This window comes from Lagenorhynchus albirostris, chromosome 20, assembly GCF_949774975.1.
Source record: "Lagenorhynchus albirostris chromosome 20, mLagAlb1.1, whole genome shotgun sequence".
NCBI lineage: Eukaryota > Metazoa > Chordata > Mammalia > Artiodactyla > Delphinidae > Lagenorhynchus > Lagenorhynchus albirostris.
Window position 1 is genome coordinate 29,566,176 of NC_083114.1, and position 20,755 is coordinate 29,586,930.

The window sequence follows — 20,755 nt, forward strand, 5'->3', positions numbered from 1 at the left end:
GAGGTCACCAGCTCTAGGTACGGGCTGCACCTAATTTTGGTTGGACTCAAAGACTGCGCGGAAGGAAACCGAGGCCCGGGGAGGAACGTCACCCGCCCAGGGTCACCCTAGAGCCCAAGCCTCCGTCCTCCGTCTCCTACTGTTTAGCGCTCCCCACTAAACCCTTTGGCCCTGGAGCGCCACCTGCATGCGCTCTAATAGGGATGCTGCGGGCAGCTAGGGTTTTCTCCCCGGGAGGCGTCGCTAGCTAGCTGTTCCTTAGAGGTTGAAAAGTGAAAGTGTCCGGAACAAACAAATTCCGAGAAGGAAACTCAAAAATCTGGGGAAGTATCCTCTCAGCATAACCTTTTGTCCCAACAGTCATACTTTGGGTAAAGTACCCCATAGAAATTAAAACACAATTTCACGAGGATATTTGTGCAGAGATCGTCATTGCAGCATTGTTTGTAATGCACCCTCCCAACCATCGAATGGGAGATGGCTGGAAAATTATGCTTCATATAATCTATGGAGTCCTATGCAGCTATTGAAATGAACGAGCTAGATCCATACGTATTGACCTAGATGAATGCCCACGACTTATTGTTAAATGAAAAAGGAAATTGCAGAGAAGGTCTTTAATCAAAAGAAAAAAGAAATCTTTTAGACGTGTTTGTATGAGGATAGAAACTATGTGGAAAGGCACCTATGGCTGTGAACATTGATTATCTCCAGTGAGATTGCAGGAGGGGAAGGGAGAATTTTTTTTCTTTATGTATTCTTCAGAGTTTGACCTGTGAAGAGTTTGTATTCATTTTTGGACTTCTTAAGCCAGTGAAATGTTCTGAATCACATACACACACAATATCTCCGGGGAGCCCATTATCTTTGTCATCAAGAAAGTGACAAGTCATCCCAGAGTCCTCCCTGCTCTCTGGGAGGCTGGTGAGGTGGAGGGGGATGTCTGATGAGCAGTTAATACTTGCTTGTGTTCTCTCACCGAATCCACACACCTACCCACAACTGGCTGTTGTTATCCCCATCATAAATGAGAATGTGAGGCCACAGGGAGTTAAGTAACTTGTCTGATAGGTAACTGACAGAGCCAGGCTTCCAGCCCCACCTAGGCACTTTCTAGGACCCCACAATGCCTCCTTAGCCATGCCTCCGGCTGGAGACTGATGGGCTGAGAACTCAGGCAAAACTGGTGCCAGGGGCAGGGGACAGGGTGATCTGAGGCCGAGGGCCGAGAGGTGGATTTCACTGCTGCCTCAGGACCCTCTGGAGCAGGGAAGAGAGAGCACAGCTCTGGCCGCAGAGAGCACAGCTCTGGCCGCTGGGCCAAGCATGGAGTCCTAGGCAGGTCTACAAGACTTTGCTCTAGGGAGAGCAAACATACTCGCAGCTAAATATAGTCTTCCCAGGCTTCAAAACAAGTTTCTAATTCCGTCCAAGTAAGAACTAGCTGCCAGGCCAGACCACAGACACACTTCCCTTCTCATACTCGGGACTGCCCTGTAGGCCACTGCTGTTACCCAGTTACCGCTGCTAAAGAATTAGAAGGGCTTATTGCAAGTTCAGGGAGGGGAGCCAAAGACCCAAACGCTCGATGGGGGAGGAATTGCAAGGTGGCAGTTTTCTCTCTAGATCTTCTTGGGGAAGTCCCTTCCTCTTCTGAGCCTTTCAAGTTTCCCCTCCAGCATCCTATTTCATGCTTCTGTGACTGAGAACGGAATGTTGGTGGGTAGTGTAAGGAACCATGGAGATGTGGGAGCAAAGATGCATTGGGAACCCTCTGAACCTGCAACAGGAAGTTGCATCCCAGGGAGCATTCATTCATCACGTAGGAGGGAGCTGGGGGCGGGCAGAATGGACAGTAGAGGTTTTCTGTCTTCTCACCCGGGCCTCTCAAAGCTGCAAGAAGCCGATGCACTCATGCCATGCACCACACCAGGGACCTGGATTATCTCCTTCAATAGTTCAGCTACCTGAGGCCATAGATCATGTCCTGATAATCTTACAGATAAAGGAATAGAGCTTGTAATCTCTCCAGAAGGTCATATTCCTTCCACAATACCGCTTGGCCCCATTTTGTCCCGCTGCATCACACTGTAGATGTGCCCATTAATCCTGTCATCTTGGGCACTTACATAACTTTTCAAGCCTCTCTTTCCCCATGTAACATTTGGCGGTGTCCGCTCATTGCCAGAGTAAAAGCGATCATTCGTGTAAAGCACGCATCACGGTGCCTATACATAGTAAGTGCTTGTAACAGGCAAGTCTAGTGGCTGTTACAGCATCACTTCTGCTGTTGTGTCCTGTCATCCACTGATTGCCCCCTGAGACTGCAACATTTTGATGATATTCCATAGATCGCCTTAATGTTTGATTTTCTTGTTAAATGATCCATTCATCCCACAAACATTTTGGCGCCCACCTGACCCTGTGCGGAGTCCTGGAGAAGCTGGCTGTCCAGAGGGGGAGACAGAGAGGCAAATGCATAATTGATAAGTTATGTGCTGAATAGCTTATTGACTATTGGGTAGCTAGGGCTGCCATAACAAAATACCACAGACTGAATGGCTTAAACAACAGAAATCTATTGTCTCACAGTTCTGGAGACTGGAAGTCAGACAGAGATCAACGTGTTGGCAGGGCTATTTCTTCAGAGGCCTCTCTCCCCGGTTTGTAGATGGCTGTCTTGTCCCTGTGTCTTCACACGGTCTTCCCTCTCTGTGTGTGTCCATGTCCTCTTCTTATGACTCCAGTCATATTGGATTCAGGCCCAAACTAATGACCTCATTTTTACTTAAATACCTCTTTAAAGATGCTATCTCCAAACACAGCCACATCCTGAGGTACTGGGGGTTAGGACCTCAGTGTATGAATTTTGGAGGGACACCATTCAGCCCACAACACTGATCAACAAGGACCGGCACTGAATAGCTTCCATTTGCCTGCCCAGAGCCACACCCACTCAGTGCCCTTCTTCACCCAGCTCTGCTTCCGCCCCCGGAGGCTGACTTCTAGGACTGCATCCTCCAGCCACTTGCCCTCTGTTTCACCGATGGGAGGCATCAGCCAGGGACTGGGAAGAAAGAGGAGACAGAAGTCATTCCCACCCCTCCTCCCTATACACTCCAGGACCGTAAAGTCTTAGATCCGCAGGGCGGCCTCTTCACACCCAGCTCTCTCCCCAGGTTCCAGTCTCCTCCCTTCTCTTCAGGCCTAGAGACGGCCAACTGTGCCCCTCTGTACCACCCGTAGGGTCTAGGCCATCCCTTGCGGCTTCCCTACAGTCTGCCCACATCTTTGTAATTAGCGCCCAGGAGTTTGTCTGACAAAAAGAACAAGCGCATCTCCAATAGCAGAAGAGCTTTGGCAAGTGAACCCCCCAGCATGCTGATGAAATCATGAATACTGCAGAGAGCCAGGACCAGAGAGCAGTTAGATGTTGCTTTAAAAGGGGAGGAAAGCAGTAATATATATTCAATCCACAGGACAGGGCCCAGGAAAAGGAAGGGCATGGAGGGGGGGTCTTCAAGGAAGAGGCAGGAGTGCCCCCTCTCACCTCCATGCTGTTTGTCTCCTGGCCCAGACCCTCCCTCCTTGGAGGCCCACACCTCCACTTCCTTTCAACAGTCAGGCGGGAAGGCGCTTCAGCCCCAGCACACACTCAGCCAGACCGCATGGATGTGCCCCGGGGACCTGCTTGCTCCCTCACCTTCTCTCTCTCACTTTGCGGGCCTGGCGTTGTAACTGTCTGCTTGTCTGAGTCTGTCTAGCTGGGCCTCTTTGAGGCAGCAACCAGGACTCTTATCTCTGCCTCCCCACGCCCAGCCTGGTGCTTGGCCCAGAGCTGGCTCATAGAAAGAATTTTCCAGTTGAACAGCACGGAGAAATAAAACCAAGTTAGAGCAAATGAGGATGCAGTGACCTCAGCCCTCCTTTGCTGCCCTCCTTCCTGGAGGCCTTTACTGGATACACCCATAGGGAGAAAGCTGTGGTTGAATGGAAGCAATCCTCCAGCCTGTCAGGCCCCTGGTCACTTCCCGTCCTGGCTGTCCTCTGTGCCTCACTGATAGGATAGATCCCTTTTATAAACCTCTGAGCCTCAGCTTGTCTTCTGTGAAATGCGCATCATCATAGCACCCACCACATAGCCTTGTTAACACCTATAGTTAACCAGTGGGTTAACCAGTGTAGTTATTACCAGTGGGTTAATACTTGTAGAGTGCTCAAAACTGTGCCCGGTGTATAGTAATTGCTCAATAAATAGGAATAACAATTTCTGACCATTCCATGCCCAAGAGCAACAGATCACAATGTATTCAATCACACTTACAATTAAATCTCATCTAACAATTTTTCAGGGCATTTTCTTTCTTTCTTTCTTTCTTCCTTCCTTCCCTTTCTTTCTTTCTTTCTTTTTTCAGGGATTGAACGCAGGCCCTCAGCAGCGAAAATGTGGAGACCTATCCACTGGACAACCAGGGAATTCCCTCAAGGCATTTTCACATGGCTGCCCATTCATTTCTTCAGCAAACAGCAGCCTTGCCCCCAAGGAGAATCCAGTTCAGGCAGAGGAGAGAGAAGCACTTTGTGCCTACCTGCCCTGGGTGGTCTGTATCACCGTGGAAACAGGAGCCAGCTAGGTCTGGCCTTTTGTTATCAGAATTAAAGTCCAGTGGGAACCACGCTGTGGAGTTTTCCCAGCAGAAGATGAGACCCTTGCAGGCACACATTTCGGGGCTGGGGTAGGCCCCTCTTTTCTTGGGGGAGGCAGAGCCCTCCATCTTTAATGTGTACCTGAAGGTCATGGGGTTCTTGGAAAATGCAGATTCTGACCCAGTAGTTCTGGGGTGAGGCCTGAAACTGCATTTCTAAAAAAACTTCCAGGCTGACGCCAATACTGCTGGTCTGCAGATACAGTAATCAACTCACCCAAGTTTGCCACGGACTTTCCTGGTTTTAGCATTGAAAGTTCCACATCCCCACATCCGAGGAAGCCACTCAGTCCTGGAAAACCAGAACAGTTGGTTACCGTATCCACAGACCACGCTTTGAATGGCAAGGTCAGAGCAAGACAGGCTCGTGCTGAGTTTGTACTGAGCTTCACAACTCCTCCCTGCAGAGTCCCTGGAATAATCCTCCTGGCCTGATAAAGGACTGTGACTCTTTATAGAAATGACAGGCCAGGTAGATGCTGGTTTTGTGGGGCCCGAAGCTTATGTAATCTCAGTGGCCCTTTTAAGAAAATGGTACAAAAATATCCTTGCTTTGCAAATTTTACCAAACAGAAGACCATGTGAACAGAGTAAACTTCCTCGTCTGGCTTCAGGCCACACAGGTGCTCGGGTCTTCCTTCTGGGAACATGGTGTTTGGGCCCCTCGGTGACCAGCAACTGCCGCTTCTGAGAGATCGCCACCAGGTGGCAGTAGATCTACACAGCCCCCTTCAACACCCCAACCCACCCCCTCACCCCACCATCAACTCCAGAAACTTCCAAATCTTTCTCCAGCTGGTCTAGCCAATTAATCCAATGAATATTAATCTATGCTGTGATAATGGGCAAAAGAGGTTCATGTGTGGCTCTCAGCAGCATATTTGCCATCTAATGGAAATGCTAAGATTGTTTTAAAAATCAGATAAAGAATGCTAATAGGTGACTTCCGGGCGTGCTGTTGAAGATGTTTTTAAGCAGGTGGACCTTTCCGTGCTCTACAAATTGCATTTATGCAGGGGTTCTAAGTCTTATCACCTGTTCCCGCCACCCCAATATATAGCTTAGTGTTTAGGCACCAGCTCTGGAGTTCAGCTGCCTGGGTTCAAATTCAGGCACTACCACTTACTGACGGTGATACTGAGTAAGGACCTTAACATCTCTGGGGCTCAGTTTCCTGATCTGGGAAATGGGAGTATAAATACTGATTTCATATAATAGTTGTGGGATAAAATAATGTTTGTAAAGCACCCCAGAAAAATGACTGACATACAGTAAGCACTGATAAGCAGCTCTCAGCATCATCGTCCCACACCTTACCTGCCTGCTTCAAACCAAGTTCTCCTGTGTTTCCTCCAACCTCAACCCCTTACCAGTTGCTTCAGGAGAACAGAGGGAGGGTTGAGACCCCAGCATGGTAATAACCAGGCCAGTTCTTCCGGGCACAGCATTCCCCAGCCCCATGAGCTCCTCGCAAGCTGGGACTGAGCCCCGAGGACACCAAAGCATACAAAGGGGGAGGGGCATTGGCTGGACCAGACTCCAGATAGCCCAGCTCAGCATTTTTGCAGAAGATGAATCTACAAGTATCACGTTGTGGATACCAAGAGCCCAGGACTTGCAGATGAGCATGGTGTGAGGCTGGGTGGCTGAGGCAGTCACCTGACCCAGCCCGACTCCTTCCTGGGTCCTCTACACACTGTTCGACTGGGAGGGACTCATCATGGAGCAGGGGCTTCCTCTTCTGTACTCCTGTTGGACCTGGTAAGCTTTCTTTGCCTTCTTTCCCTACAGCCCCCTCTCTGGTTCCAATCACCTTCAGCCTCATCTAAACTAATAGGCATAATAGTGAGTGTGCTCAAACTTTGCCGCACCTTAGAATCACCCAGGAGATTTTATGATCTGATTCCCAGGCTAAATCCCGAATCAATGAAACCAGAATCTCTGGGAATGGGACCAAACAACAGAGATGATCCCAGTGGGCAGCAAGTTTGAGAACCAGTGTTTCTCAAGCCTTACTGTGCACAGAAGACAACTGAGGAGTTTTTTAAAATGCACATTCTGGTTCAGTAGGTCTGGAGCAGAGCTGGGAATTCTGTTTCTAACAAGCTCCCGGATGATAGAGATGCTGCTGGTCTGCAGACCAAACTTTGAGTAGCAAGGTAGTAGAACTGTGGTTCTCAAACATATCAGAATCATCTGGAAGCCTTGTTCAAATACACCCCAAGTTCGGATTCAGGAGGTCTGGATGGAGGGCGGAGCACAGGTTTTGAAGTCAGGCAGCCCTGGCCCCTTTTCTTACTTCACACCTTGCTAGCTCTTAGGTAAGTTACTTAACCTTTCTGAATTGTCATTGCATCATCTGTAAAGTGGCCATTATTGGGCAAGATTAATTGGGCTAATATGAAACACCTAACAGACTGCTTAGCGTGCTGGTCCGCAAACTTGATTGCAAACTTGAGTGTGAACTTGAGTTACCTGAGGCGCTTTCAAAGAAACCAACCTATAACTGCTGATTTACTTGGTGTAGGGTACTGAGCATCAAGATTTTTTAAACTACTCTGGTAATTCTACTCTGCAGCCAGTACTAGGTACTGACCTAACACCATGGCTCCCAAACTTTAGTGCATATCAGAAGCACAGACTGCTGGGCTGCACCCCCAGAGTTTCTGACTCAGTTTGGGGTGGGGTTGAGAATTGGCATTTCTAACAAGGTCCCAGGCGCTGGTGCTATGCTGGCGGCGGGGGGATTTACACTGATCAACAGCTATCCGTAAAGAATGCACAGAGCAGGGATGAGAGGATAATCTTGGGCTGCTGAGGTCCAGACACCAGGTCTGGAGCATCGCCAGCTGTCCAGGTACGTCAGTTTACAAGCCCACCTGGGTCTACCTGGGCTAGGGGCAGGGCAGGCGTGGGGGCAGAACATTTTTGTAGGGGAGGCAGGAAGAACTGCATTGTTTATCCAGGAGAAAGGCCACTGAACTCAAACATGGCATGGGGACGGGGGGACTTCCCTGGCGGTCCAGTGGCTAAGACTCCATGCTCCCAATGCAAGGGGCCCAGCTTCGATCCCCGGTCAGGGAACTAGATCCCACATGCTGCAACTAAGAGTTCACATGCCGCAACTAAAGATCCCTCATGCCACCACGAAGATCCCGCGTGCCGTGACTAAGACCCGGTGCAGCCAAGTAAATGATAAAATAAACAAATAAATACTAAAAACAAACAAAAAATCATGGCATCAGAGGAAAAGCAGTGACTTGGCCTGGGTGACTCGGAGCCCAGAAATAAGTTGTGTGGGTTGAAGCCACAAGGAGGCCCACAGCTCAACACCAGGAAGAACTTTTTAACCTTGAAAACCGCCCTGTCTGAAAAGGGCACCAGCCTCCTCCTCTGGCAGTGAGCTCCCTGGCGCGGGAGGTGGTTCACCGAAGCCTGGGAGTAGGGAAAGCGAGAGGGGTTTGAACTGGAAGATGTCTGCGGGCCCTCTGAAGCCCGACACTACACATCCCCGCAGCTCCAGGCGAGACGTTATTCTGGCAGCTTTCTGTTTATTTAGGAAGGTGACCGGCTGGAGCGCTCGCAACAGACTGCTGTTTCCCTGGCCTGCCAGCAAGCGGTTTACTTTCCCAGGCAAACAGGAAGGCGGGCAGCGCCAGCAGGTGGGCGAGGCTGCGGTGCGGCACAGGGGCCACCTGAGGGGCGCTGCGGGGATGCCGAGCCCCGGGGCCCCGCGGGCACTGCGGGTGGGCCAGGCAGGCGGCCCACGGGCGCGGGGTGCCGGGGGCAGGGGGAGGCGAAGAGGAGGGTCAGCCCACGCGCCGCCACGTCAGAGCACCAAGAGAACACCAAGTCTTTATTACACGAATTCCTATGAAACTGCTCCAAGATAAAACCCACACGCAGGAGAAAAAACAAAAACAAAAAAACTGACAAAACCACACACACGGACGGGGGGTGGGGGGTGGGGGGCGGGGGGCGACTGGCGCTCCCCCTCTTCTGTGCCCGGTCATCAGGAGCCCTTGGGGGGCGGTGGGGATTGGAGGGCGGCAGCACTTCCGCACTCGCTCGGGAGGCTGAGCCGGGCCAGGGTCCCCCTCCGGCACCGCGGGGAGCCCGCCACGCCCTATCTCGAGGTGGCTTAGGGCCACCAAGCCCCGCCAGGCTTGGCGCCCGCCCCCAACGCCCCACCGCCGCGCCGCTGGGCTGGCTCCCCGCTCGGGCCCTAGCCCCGTGCCTGCCCGGCTCCCCGGTTCTCCCGAGGTCGGCGCCTTCCCGCCTCCAGCCGGGCCACGGAAGCCCGGCTGCCCCTCCCTCCCGTTGGCAGTGGTTGGTGCCGGGTCAGGTTCGTAGGACCCTTGTTTTCCTCCTGGCCATTTGCCTTCTCACTCTTGGCAAGGGGCACCCAGCAAGCCCTTCTGCCCCAGAGGCTCTGGCCCGGCTGGCAGCCTCTCCTTCTTGCCCCTCAGTCCTGCACCTTCTCAGGGTTACTAAAGAACTGGCCGCTGCCCACCCTTAATGACAGCAGAACTTCTAGTCCAACTGGGGAGTCAGAGCCCCTGGAGCCCCCACTGTCGTGGGACTACAGGATCCCATCCAGGACTGACTTTTGTCTTCTGTCAGAGTAAACACTACCCCTGCCTAGCTAGAATCCGCCAGCTCCGGGGTGGCCAGCCTCCCCATCCCTGCTGGGGGCCCTTGCCAGCCCCTAACAGAGGCAGCCCGAGGGGCCCAGGCAGGGTACTCAGCAGATACCTCTCTGTGGTGGCCCATCACTCCTCAGAGCGGGCCTGAGTGACTGCCCAGGGCTTTCTCACCCAGAGCTCCGTGCAGGGGAGTGCCAAGGACCAGCACCCCTGGGGAAAGACTGAGATGCAGAAGGCCATGGGATTAAAGGACCCTAGGTGCCCAGAAGGGAGCTGCGGATGGGGGTATGGGATCAGGCAGTGTCTGTGGCCCGACAGGAGAGACCAGGACAAGAGGGGGGCAGGGGCTCCACCTTCAGGCCAACGAGCCTCTGGTAGGATCATCCTCCCCTTCTGGGTACTCCAACCTTTGCCAGTTTTCTGGGTGGTTTTTTTTTTTTTTTTTACGAAGAGGGGTTAGATCCTACATTTCCACTCGTTCCCCACAGAACAGCCTGGCTACGAAAGGGACTGTGGTTGGCTGCTGCCTCCACCCTCAGGCCCTTCCTCCAATCACAGCATGCAACTCCGGAAGTTCTCAGTCCCTTGGGAAGTGGCAGTGGCAGTGGCTGGGCTGGACTGTGGCTGGAGAACCACTGGGCCTCAGAACTCAAGCACCATCCGTCCGGCTGCAGCTGGGCTCTTCAGCGGAGGGCCGGTTTGCTCTGTGGCTGCCTCTACCGGGTCAGATGGTCTCCGGCGAGGAAAAACTGCTACATCTGGCAGGAAAAAGGGATGGGAGAAGTCTTTTTCAGTGGAGCCCAGGGGTCTTTCCTCACCACTGGTTCCTGGAGAGATGGTTCTGGGCAGAAGCTTCTAAAGACAGGAGGCTTCTCCTTCCCCCAGGGACTCTATGTCAGCCTTGGAACCCTGCCTGCGGTCACACCCAGCAATCCAAGCTCCTAGAAACATTCCAACTTGCAAAACAGCAGGGACTCTGGCAGCTAGAGATGGAGTGGGGCGGGTGGGGTGAAGCAGCTGTCTGTGAAGGGCTGAGAGGTGTGCCTGGGTGCCTGGCCTGTTCTGTGATACAGCGGTAGCCCAGCTGAGCTACACCAAGGGCACCTGTAGGGGCAGAAAAGTAAAATGGGATCAGAATTTGGTGGGACCCCCACACCAAGCTGAGGAGCCTTCGCTCGGAAGACCCGTTCAGAGAGCAAGGGAGAAATGGAACTGTAGTGGTGTCCTGGTGATGGGTAAACAGAGCAGGGGCAGTGAAGAGACCAGCAGCTGTTAACCAGGCGATGAGAGTCTGCCAGGGCAGTGATGCGAGGAATAAGAAGAGAAACGAACCGGGGAAATCGGAAGTGGGACTGTCTAGCTTTCAGTGAGTTGACAGCCAGGGCTAGAAAGACCATCGTGGGCACAGCTGGGGCCGTGGAGTGGATTTGGAGAACTAAGAGGGAGATTCGGATTTGGGAACCAACTGCACAAAAGTATTGCTGATGCTGTAAGAGAGGCTGGCGGCACCGCTAGGGAGAGGGAGTAAGGAGACTTTGAAGAGGGTCAAGCCCAGAGCTACGGGGAGAGCTGGGATTGTGGGAGTGGAAGGAGCCACGGGAGCCCAAAAGCGCACAGAGAATCAAAGGCAGAGAGAAAGGGGATCCAGGATTCCTGGGGCCACAGGAGCCAAGGGAGGGCAGTTTCAGGGGAGACGACGGGCATGGCGTGCAGAGACAGCACCGGAGGATGCAGAACAGGAAAAGGCCCAGGACCTGGCAGGTGACCCTGAGTCAGTCTGGGGGTGGGGGTGGGGGTGGCAGCTGGCGATGGGTGAAGGAGGGTGCACTTTTCTGCAAACTGGGTGATGATGGAAAATATTGAGAACTCTTGGTTTTTAAGATGGGACGAGGAGGATGTAGACCTGAGGAAGGAAAGGGAAAAGCTGGAAGATTCAGGAAAGAAAGAAATTATGAGGAAGGTCCTGATAAGGGTGGCTTTGGGCCAGCACGTTTCCCGGGGGACCAGTGGGAAGGAAGTGGTAGCGACACTGCACGGGAGGCGGGGGTCCTCCCCTCGGCTGGCTTTATATCAGCATTCCGGATACCTGGGAAGCCTGGGTGCAGCAACATGGGTGAGGAGAGCCTGAGAGAACAGAAGAGGTCTGGAAGGGCCTGGTGGAGGGTGGCGAGTCAACTAGAGGTGACGTGAAGGCCAGCCGCCCAGGCTGAGGGGAGAGGGCGCCTGTACTCTTCCTGGCTGTGTCCTCCCCACCCTGGTTTCTCCCCTCCATTACAGTTACCCTGAGGGCAGCAAGTATTTCTCCATAGCCTGAAACAGGGCCATACCTGCCACACCGTGAGCTCAAGAAAGCCCTGTAGGGCTTCCCTGGTGGCGCAGTGGTTGAGAGTCTGCCTGCCGATGCAGGGGACATGGGTTCGTGCCCCGGTCCGGGAGGATCCCACATGCCGCGGAGCGGCTGGGCCCATGAGCCATGGCCGCTGAGCCTGCACGTCCGGAGCCTGTGCTCCACAACGGGAGAGGCCACAACAGTGAGAGGCCCGCGTACCGCAAAAAAAAAAGCCCTGTAGATAGCTGACCCCTGGGACCAGAACAGCGGCTGGGGGCAGGGTGAGCAGGCAGCTTCCTGATGGGGGAGGGGCTGGAAGAGGGACAGGTTCCCCTGAGCCCTGGAGGAGGTGTTGACACTCCCTGTTTCTTCCCCAGGGATGCACTGGGATAGAGGAGGAAAAGCAGCCTGGAGGCCCATGGCTCCAGCCAGAAACAGAGCTGTCTTGAGAGGGGCCGTTCCCTCATCTTCCCCACCACCAAAACCCGAGGCAATGGCAGAGTTCCCTGTGGACGTGGCCGGGTGAGGCCATTTCAGTTTTTCTTAAATTAGTGTGCTGTGTGCATCCTGGACTCTCTTCTCAACTGTGTTGTAAACTATTCAAGGTCAAAGCTGGTTTTTCTCTTCCTGTTCCTAGCATCTGGCATAGGTGTGATTATCTTCTGTCAAATGAATAAATAACGCAAAACACTAGTTCCCCCGTGCACACGCCCCCCCCCCCTCCCCGCCGCAACAAGGGAAAAAACCCCGGACCTGCGCCATCTAGTTGCCTGAGCCTGATGCCTCTGGACCACGGGGAAGACCACCCTCTGGGGTGTGGGGCAGGGCAGTCCTGCACCTTACCTCTTACTGTCCTTCCCTTAGTGCTTCCTCCACCTTGGGCACCTCCTGTCGCCTTCCCCGGAAGTCTTCGTCTGAAAAGCAGAGGAAAGCACCTCACCCTCCACCCTGCAGGGCCTCACTCAGACACGTCTCCCAGGCTGGGCAAGACAGCTGAGCCAACTCTCTCCACCCTTGTTTGCCGGGGCACACGCTGATCCCCGGGAGTGATGCGTGGGTCTGGTGAGGGGCAACTGGGCACGGTGCGGGGTTAGGACCCCTGTCTGCTGCTCTGTCTCTATCGATGAGCTCTGAGGCCTTGGACAAGTTCTTCCCTCAGTTTCCTCATCTATAAAATGAGATGGGGAAGTTGGACTGTCCAGATGACCTCCAAGGCCCTTCTAGCCCTTGTTTCTGGATGTCTCCTGACCACCAAAGGGCTCCTCTGCTCTGAGGCCTGAGGATCAGGGCTCAGCTGTGGGCCTTGGAAGGTCTGAGGCAGTGTCTGCTGACCCACACGCCTTTGGGAGGGACTGAATGAACGCTGGAAGGCCTCTGGGCCCCAGACACTGAAACTGTCCAGCGCGTGGCTCTCAGGGGAGGCCCTTCCATGTGGGTGGGCCTGTCTGTCCCCTCACACCCCAGAGAATATTCCCCAGAAACAGCACTCGGTGCTTTGTGCTCCAGGTAAAGATTTAGGTGGAGATGTGGCTGGGCCCCTTTTCAGGAGTGGAAGGGAGAGGCGATATGGACCAAGTCACGAGGGGGACCCATTTCCTTGGGTCGCCTGCCCACCAACCCTGATATGTCCCCCAGGTTCGGTGTCCCCTCCTTTACAGTCTGGGTTCACCTGTGAAACACCCAGGCCCTCCTCTTGGAGGACCACCCAACACAGGCAACTCAGAGCCCCGACTTCCCTGCCCTCCCCGCCTCACCACAGGTGTGGCCCTCCACGTCGTCCAGGAGATTGGCTGTTGATGCCGCAGCCCCCAGTCTGCCGGGCCATTCAGGAAAACTGTCCCAGGGATGGGTGGGCACTCCCTGTCCCTGGACTTCTACCCCCACCCCAAGCTCAGGAGGCCTTCACCGCACCAGCCTTATCCCCCCAAACTCCCCAATACCTCCTGCAGGCTCCTTTTCTTGGGGTCAACTGAGCAGCCAGGCGCTGACTCTCTCCCCCAGCTCCCATCTCTGGGGACAGAGAAGGAACTTTCTCCCTGTTCTCCTTTGGCTGCTCAGCTTCTATAATAATATCCTGGGCCCTGTTTGACAAGCATGGATGGAAGTCTGGGTAAAATTGTGGAAAACCATATTTTTACTGGAGGAACTAAGAGTGAGAAGGCAGGGCCAACACGTGAATTGAGGAGGTGGAAAGGTCTGTGGATCAATTCAACTTAAAAAATTAGGGGGGTTTCCCTGGTGGTGCAGTGGTTAAGAATCCGCCTGCCAAAGCAGGGGACACGGGTTCGGGCCCTGGTCCAGGAAGATCCCACGTGCCGTGGGGCAGCTAAGCCCATGCGCCATAACTGCTGAGCCTGCGCTCTGGAGCCCGCGAGCCACAACTACTGAAGCCTGTGCGCCTAGAGCCTGTGCTCTGCAATGAGAGAAGCCACCACAGTGAGAAGCCCGCGCACCGCAACGAAGAGTGGCCCCCGCTCTCCACAACTAGAGAAAAACCTGCATGCAGCAACGAAGACCCAACGCAGCCAAAAATGAATAAAATAAATAAATTTATATAAAAAAAAAGAAATTAGGAAAAGGTTTGCTTATTTCCATGGAAGGACGAAGTTTTCTCTCAAGACGCAGATTACCCCAGACAAAAAGTTAAAAAGTGGTAGGACAACTTCTGAGCCTACAGGGGCCTACACTGGCCTGTTCCCCATGCCTGGTGATGGGAGTCAACACTGGTGTCAAGAGATAGGTCAGGGCTTCCCTGGTGGCGCAGTGGTTGAGAGTCCGCCTGCCGATGCAGGGGACATGGGTTCGTGCCCCGGTCCGGGAAGATCCCACATGCCGCGGAGCAGCTGGGCCCGTGAGCCATGGCCGCTGAGCCTGCGCGTCCGGAGACTGTGCTCCGCAACGGGAGAGGCCACAACGGTGAGAGGCCCGCGTACTGGGAAAAAAAAAAAAAAAGAGATAGGGCAGCGCCAGGCTGGCAGCAGGGCCCAGGGTGGGAGAGGGGAGAGTCACATGGCCCGGTCCCACTCCGGGGGAGGGTGCAGCCTCAGGGAGTCCAGCCCAGGGTTTTCAGCACCCTTAGCACCCACCGCTGCCACCCGGTGCCAGGCTGGAAAGGATACGACTGATGCTTCAACAAGTGTTTCCTCTTTGACTTCCTCATCTTGGTCTTCTCCGAGAAGGCCCTGGCCAGTTCAAACAGCTTCCTCCGGGTGGCTAGGGGCAGAGAGACCTGTGAGCCGGCAGCGAGAGCAGCAGGTAGCTGCCCCCCAGGACTGGGGCAGGTGGGCAGGCTGGTGGGGGAGGGGAAGAGGTGACAGCAATCGCAGACCGGGGTCAGGCTGGTGCCCTGGCGGAGTGAGGCTGCCATCCTGGGTCGGCCGGCAGAGGCAGCACAGGCCACCGAGAGCCTGGCCAGGGACCGCAGCCAGCAGCTGAGATCCGGGTATTCCTCCTTCCCCAGCTGTGACAGACAGCTTCACATCTTGGCTTTCTTCCTGCCACCTCCCCTTCTCCCCTCTCCACCTCCAGGGTTGGTTCTGGGATTTCCATGACTAATCCGAGATTTTCTCTGAAATGGAGCCTGAAAGGATGGCAGCCTCATTCACGCATGGTTGTGTGTCTGGGGGGTGGGGTAGAGGGGAAGGCGGGACCCGGCTGGCAGGACTTCGTGGGAAGGGGCCACTGACCCGGTGGACCGCCCACCCACAGAGCGTGGACTTAGCTTGGACCTCCCCACTCAGGCCCAGCTTGGCCAAGCCCCCTCAAGCCACAGAGAATGTGGACTCTAAAACGGCGGGGGGCAGGGGGGCGCGGTGTCCAGCACATTATTATTTTTCTGCAGACAGATGGCCCAAGAGGATTTAAAACTTAATTTGTAGCCAGACTCAGTTGCACAGGGAAGTGAGGCAGGAAAGCTGAGGGAGCCAGCCCGTGATTAAAATGTCACTTTGGTTCACCAAGAGTCAGCTGCATTAAAATTCCGGGTGGCTCCCTCCCTCCCAGGAGGCCACAGGCCTGTCTTAGAAGAGCTGGGGAGGGGGCGTATGCTGGACTCACATTTTCCCATGTGTTTCAACTTGTCCCTGAATAAGGCATCTTCAGACGCAGCGGGGTTGTTGTCGCTGGTTCCTGGAAGGGGGAAGACACCCCTGAGGGCCAGTGGCTGCCCAAGGCCCGGGGAGGGGGGTCAGGGCTGTCCCCACAGGACAGGGGCTCAGCCCCACCCTTCCACTTGAGGAAGGGAGCAAAGAGCAGGCTTCTGCCCTAACCAGGAGGGAGCTTATAGCAAGGAGGACACCGGGGTTCAAGGAGCATTTCTTTCCCCACCCAAGCCTCACTCTCCCCTTTTCTGTAAAAAGGGTCAGTGGTCTGGTCTGTATGTGTGGAGGGCTGGCTCCCGCAGGCTCCCAACTGTCCGTTCCTCTGACCACTCTGCATTCCGTGAAGGCCCTTTGGTAGCTTGAAATCAGCCACGATGGGAGTGTTTACAGCATGGAAGCTACCAGATGCTAAGCACCGGGGCTTCCCCTGCACCCCGACAGGCTGTCACACATTCACCAGCACGTGGCCAGCCTGCCTGCGTCCTGACGTGGTGCGCCGAGTCTCCCCGTTCACTCGGCACCCACTTGGGTCCCTCATGGCCCTTCTAAAGCTCCCACGCTAATCCCGAGTCACCTTGCCTGCTAAGTCCCTGTGAGTCATCCTGATCCACCTCGGCGGTCCCGGTGTCTATGGTTAATTTGGGATCAAGGACAAGAGGCTGCTGTTAAACCCCCAGATGCGTATCTGGTGGGACCTAAGCTCCCAGCCTGTCGCTTATGAATCAGTTCGACAGGATTTTCTCTCTTCAAGCTGGGATCAGCTGAGCTCCCCATCCTTCTGCCCCCCCTCCCCCATTCTACCACGCGATGTAAGCTCTGTTTCGGGCAAGAGCTGCGGATTCTCCCTCTGAGGCGGGCAGCCTGTGTGTGTGTGTGTGGTGGGCACTGGCTGACCAGGGGCCACTGTGCACACACACAGGCAGAGTCCAGATGTCGAGTATGGAACCGGGACCTTCAGGGTGTCCCCAGCTCCAGCCTGACCCTCGTCCGTGCAGCCCAGCAGCCTGCTGTCCACCCCTGGCCCTCCTTCAGCCACTGAGGCAATTCTTGCTTCTCACCACCTTGGACGTGAAGCTTCCAGTTCTATTCCTCCAACACTAAGGCAGAGCCTGGCCTGTGGCAGATACTCCCCAGGTACTGAATGAATGAATGAACGAATGAACTCTTCCCAGATTGATCCTGCCCTTCCGCGCCGACATGCTTTTGCCGTAATGAACAAGTGTGTCTTCAGCCTTGCTGCTTCTTCTGCCTGTTTCTCGGACGCATCTCCAATGTTTGTTCCCAGTAAAACCATAAGCTGCCCCCGGGCAGTGACCCAGTCCCTTGCCGCCCCAAGCCCGACACCCCGTGGGACATTACGTGGTGTGGTGTGTCCCCTTCTTGCCCGTGCTCCAGGCACCTCCAAGGAGTTCAGCCAGTCCGTTGGCCAATCCCGGGTGTGGGTTGCAGGAGCCGCTGGGTTGGTAAGAACCCGGGGCTGCTGAGTGGAGGGGCCATCTCCCTCTCGGCGAGCGTGGAGAAGAGGGAGAAACCTCCCCACCAGCCTGTCTCCTCAGCCTACCCCCAAACTCCAAATATGCAAACCACAGCTGGGGTGTGAGCCCCCTACACCCTCCAGGCCTCTCTCTTAGGAAGGCAAGGTTACCTGGGACAGGAGCGGGAAAGTCAAAGTCATTTCCCACAGCTACGCTGCTGGATGTAGATTTCTGGGACTCGTATTTCAGTCGATCTGGAAAAGGACCACATTCTGGTCGGGGAAGTTAGCTCCCACCCAGGGGCAGCCTGCGCTGAGATGCAGGAGGTTGTTAGAGGCCAAACCCCCAGAATCACACACACACACATGCACACACGAGATATGTGCACACACGACGCCTACGGGCTCTCAAAGAACCAGAACTCTCCAAGATACAGAAACGACTGCCCTGACAACCTGCAGTGTCAGAATGTCAAAATGAGAAGGACCCTGGGAAGTCAGACAGTCCAGCCCTTCATTTAAAAGGAAAGACCCCGGGCTTCCCTGGTGGCGCAGTGGTTAAGAGTCCGCCTGCTGATGCAGGGGACACGGGTTCGTGCCCCGGTCCGGGAGGATCCCACATGCCGCGGAGCGGCTGGGTCCGTGAGCCATGGCCGTTGAGCCTGCGCGTCCGGAGCCTGTGCTCCGCAACGGGAGAGGCCACAGCAGTGAGAGGCCCGCGTACCGCAAAAAAAAAAGGAAGATCCCGAGACCCCCAGCACCTTTAATGCAGAGCTGGGACCAGCCTTGGGCCTCCTCTGTCTCAGGCCAGGCTTCTCCCTGCACACCGTGCTCCCTCCCCCAAAACACAGTCAGACACACACACGCGCAAACACCCACACCCCTCTCCCACAGGCCCCTCGCTGCACCCCCATCAAACACTCCCACCCTGAAGGGGGAAGGCAGCCAGGCTGGGGGCAGTAGAGTGCTGGGCCCAAGGACAACTCAAACGCCCCAAAAATTCAAGAGCCCCTGCTCTAATGTCCTCTGCTCAGGGAGGCACCCACGGACCCAATCACTCTATTCCTGGAGCTCCAGACATATGGTGCCGAAGCCAGTGCCTGGCACAGAGCAGACAGGCAGGGGAGCAAGGGAAGGGCACCCCTCTCTCTCTCTGAGTTCCAGAGGAGGGAAGCGGTGGCTGGTGACTCAGGTCCCTGTTGGCAGCCTTCTGGGGCTCCCACCAGAGTAACTCAACAGCACAGAGGCCACCCCGAGCTCCAAGGCTAAAGCCAGCATCAGCCCCTCCTTAGCCATGGAGCGGCGGCCGCAGCGCCCCACCCGGGGCACCACCTCTCTCCAGGGCAAGGAGGAAGTCGCGGTTGCGCTGCAGCTCCTTCATGAACTCCTCGTTCTGCAGGAAGAGCGCGATCCTCTCGTCCTCCAGGTATTGCTTCCAGCGGTTCTCCTGGTCCCGGGGTCCGGGCCCGGCCGTGAGGGGCCGGCCTCCCTCTGTGATCGCAGGCTTGGAGCCCCCGGAGGTAGCCTGAGGAGGGGAGCGAGCATGTGGACCGCCTACTCACAAGGACGCACGCTGCACAGATATCCACGCGCACCTGGGGGTACACGTGTCCTTCCCAGGATGCTGTGGCCGCACCCTGCGGCCAGCACCTCCTATCTAACTTCACAGGCCAGAGCCCTCTCTGCTGAGGAAGCAGCAAGGGCTTAAAAACTACTCCCCACCTCCTCCACCTTGGACGCCCCCCCACACCTTCCTTCATCAAAACCTGAATAGTCCGGAAGAGTGATCTGCGAACTGCTCAGGGTCCCCAAACTCAAAGCTCTCCCTGTCTAAGCTGTCTCAGGGGAGACCCCTTGCAGAGGGCCAGCCTCTGGGGAGAAGCACCTCTGCCGTTGACAGTTCCCACCCCCTGCCCCTGCCCACCTCCCTCCAGCCTGGGGTGATGGCCGCAGCCAGGGAGCGTCCCCAGGGCTGTCACCTTCCTGGGCGGAAGAGGAAACCTCCAGGCCCAGACAGGAAATGAGGCTTTTGGTTCAGTGTTCTTTCCCTACAAACCCAGGGCAACAGAAACAGCTCAGCCTGGGCTTAAACAGCAGGGAGTGACACTGGCTGGCATGAACGGTGTGGGCAAGCAGGGCTGCTGCACAGGCCAGGGGCGGGGGGATCCTCCGTTACCTGTATGCTGTCCAGCTGCTGGGGCAGGATGCGGAGAAAGTCTTCGGGGAGGTTGCCTAGCAGTGGGGGGTTCCAGTTCCGATAGCGCCTCTGGCCGGAAGGGGGCGCGGAGCCCAGCACGTCGATGCTGCGGGGTGAGAGGTGCCGAGGAGGAGGGAAGAGTCAGGCCCAAACACAGGTGTCCTGGCCCATCACACCAAGATCCTGCTCAGACTGCTGCTCCAGAGCCTCCCGTGGCTCCGCTGCACTGGATGTTCCACTGCTCAGCGCCTTCAAGGCCTCTGGGCCTAGAGAGCTCTGTGTTGCCGGCGCACATATCGCGTGTTGTGGATTTTGACATGGATGTGGCAGTCATGGCCCTTCACGCTTCTATCCCTAGCACCTGGCATGACGCGAGCTCCTCCTGGCTGCTGAGTGCCAGGCGTGCTCCGAGTGAACAGACACAGAGCCGCCGGCAGCCCAGCCCGCCCCAGTGCTGGTTTGCTAGGGTCGGGGGACATGAGGACACCAGGATCCCTAGAGGGTAAGTGGATCTAGGCTCCAGTTCTGGCCCAGCCACAAGCCAGCCACGTGGTCCTGGGTGAGACCCTGTCCCCTCTGGGGCTCAGTCTCCTACAAGCTGCTGTCTCCCTGCCCAGGTGCGTGGGAGCCCCTCGGGAGGCTGTCTCGAACAACGTGCTGAAAAGGCACATGGAGGTGTGGGATTGGAAGGGTCCTTGTTCCAAGTGGCGCGGGGAACCGCTCCCCTGGGCCAAGGCAGAGGCCAACAGCGAGGCGGAGAGGAGAGGAAGGAGACCCTGGCACGTGGCCTCCCTGACCCCCAGCCTCCCGCCCTGCCGTCCTGGCCTGAGGGCGGCCTGGGGCCTGGCCAGGAGCTCCCCACAGCTCCTCGGCAGCCTGCAGCGTGGCAACCGCAGGACACGTGTTCTGCTGAATCAGGGAAATGACACACAGAGAAGGCAGCCGAGGGCCGGGAGCCACTCTCTCTCGGGCCTGGCTCTGATTTGGTCTCGAGCTCCAGGAATCCCGCCCGCCCCCTCACTGGAGGGGAGCTTTTCCGGGCTGCCCCTGACTATGGAAATAACTTCCTTTCTTTTTCTATTTTGGGCGGGTGGCCTGGCGGGCCCAGGGGGAAGGGCGGGGGCGGCAGCAGACAGGATAACAAGCCGCTAAATGCCTGGTGGGAGCTCAGCACTCAGACAGGAGCCAAGGAACCCCGGGCACCCTCTCGCTGTACAGATGCGGGAATGGTCCAGAGAAGAGCCTGCCTGACGGCCCGGGACTCCCATTCCTGGGCGCCTTTCCTTCTCCGTCACTCATCCAC

General features: G+C 55.9%; 1 protein-coding gene across 4 annotated transcripts in view; it reads right to left on the reverse strand.

Moving 5' to 3' along the window:
• Positions 1 to 8,542: 8,542 nt before the first annotated feature.
• Positions 8,543 to 20,755, reverse strand: part of CUEDC1 (CUE domain containing 1) — a 76,652-nt gene continuing 64,439 nt past the window's right edge. For 2 of the 4 annotated variants that reach the window (XM_060135942.1, XM_060135941.1), the window contains exons 4-11: positions 19,432 to 19,558; positions 18,588 to 18,780; positions 17,427 to 17,510; positions 15,738 to 15,809; positions 14,801 to 14,894; positions 13,436 to 13,494; positions 12,525 to 12,595; positions 8,543 to 10,110 (exon numbers count right to left, since the gene is read on the reverse strand). In XM_060135942.1, coding sequence (XP_059991925.1) covers positions 12,528 to 12,595; positions 13,436 to 13,494; positions 14,801 to 14,894; positions 15,738 to 15,809; positions 17,427 to 17,510; positions 18,588 to 18,780; positions 19,432 to 19,558 — 697 coding nt within the window. In that variant the 3' untranslated portion in view covers positions 8,543 to 10,110; positions 12,525 to 12,527. The other 2 variants (XM_060135943.1, XM_060135944.1) reach the window with 2 other exon arrangements.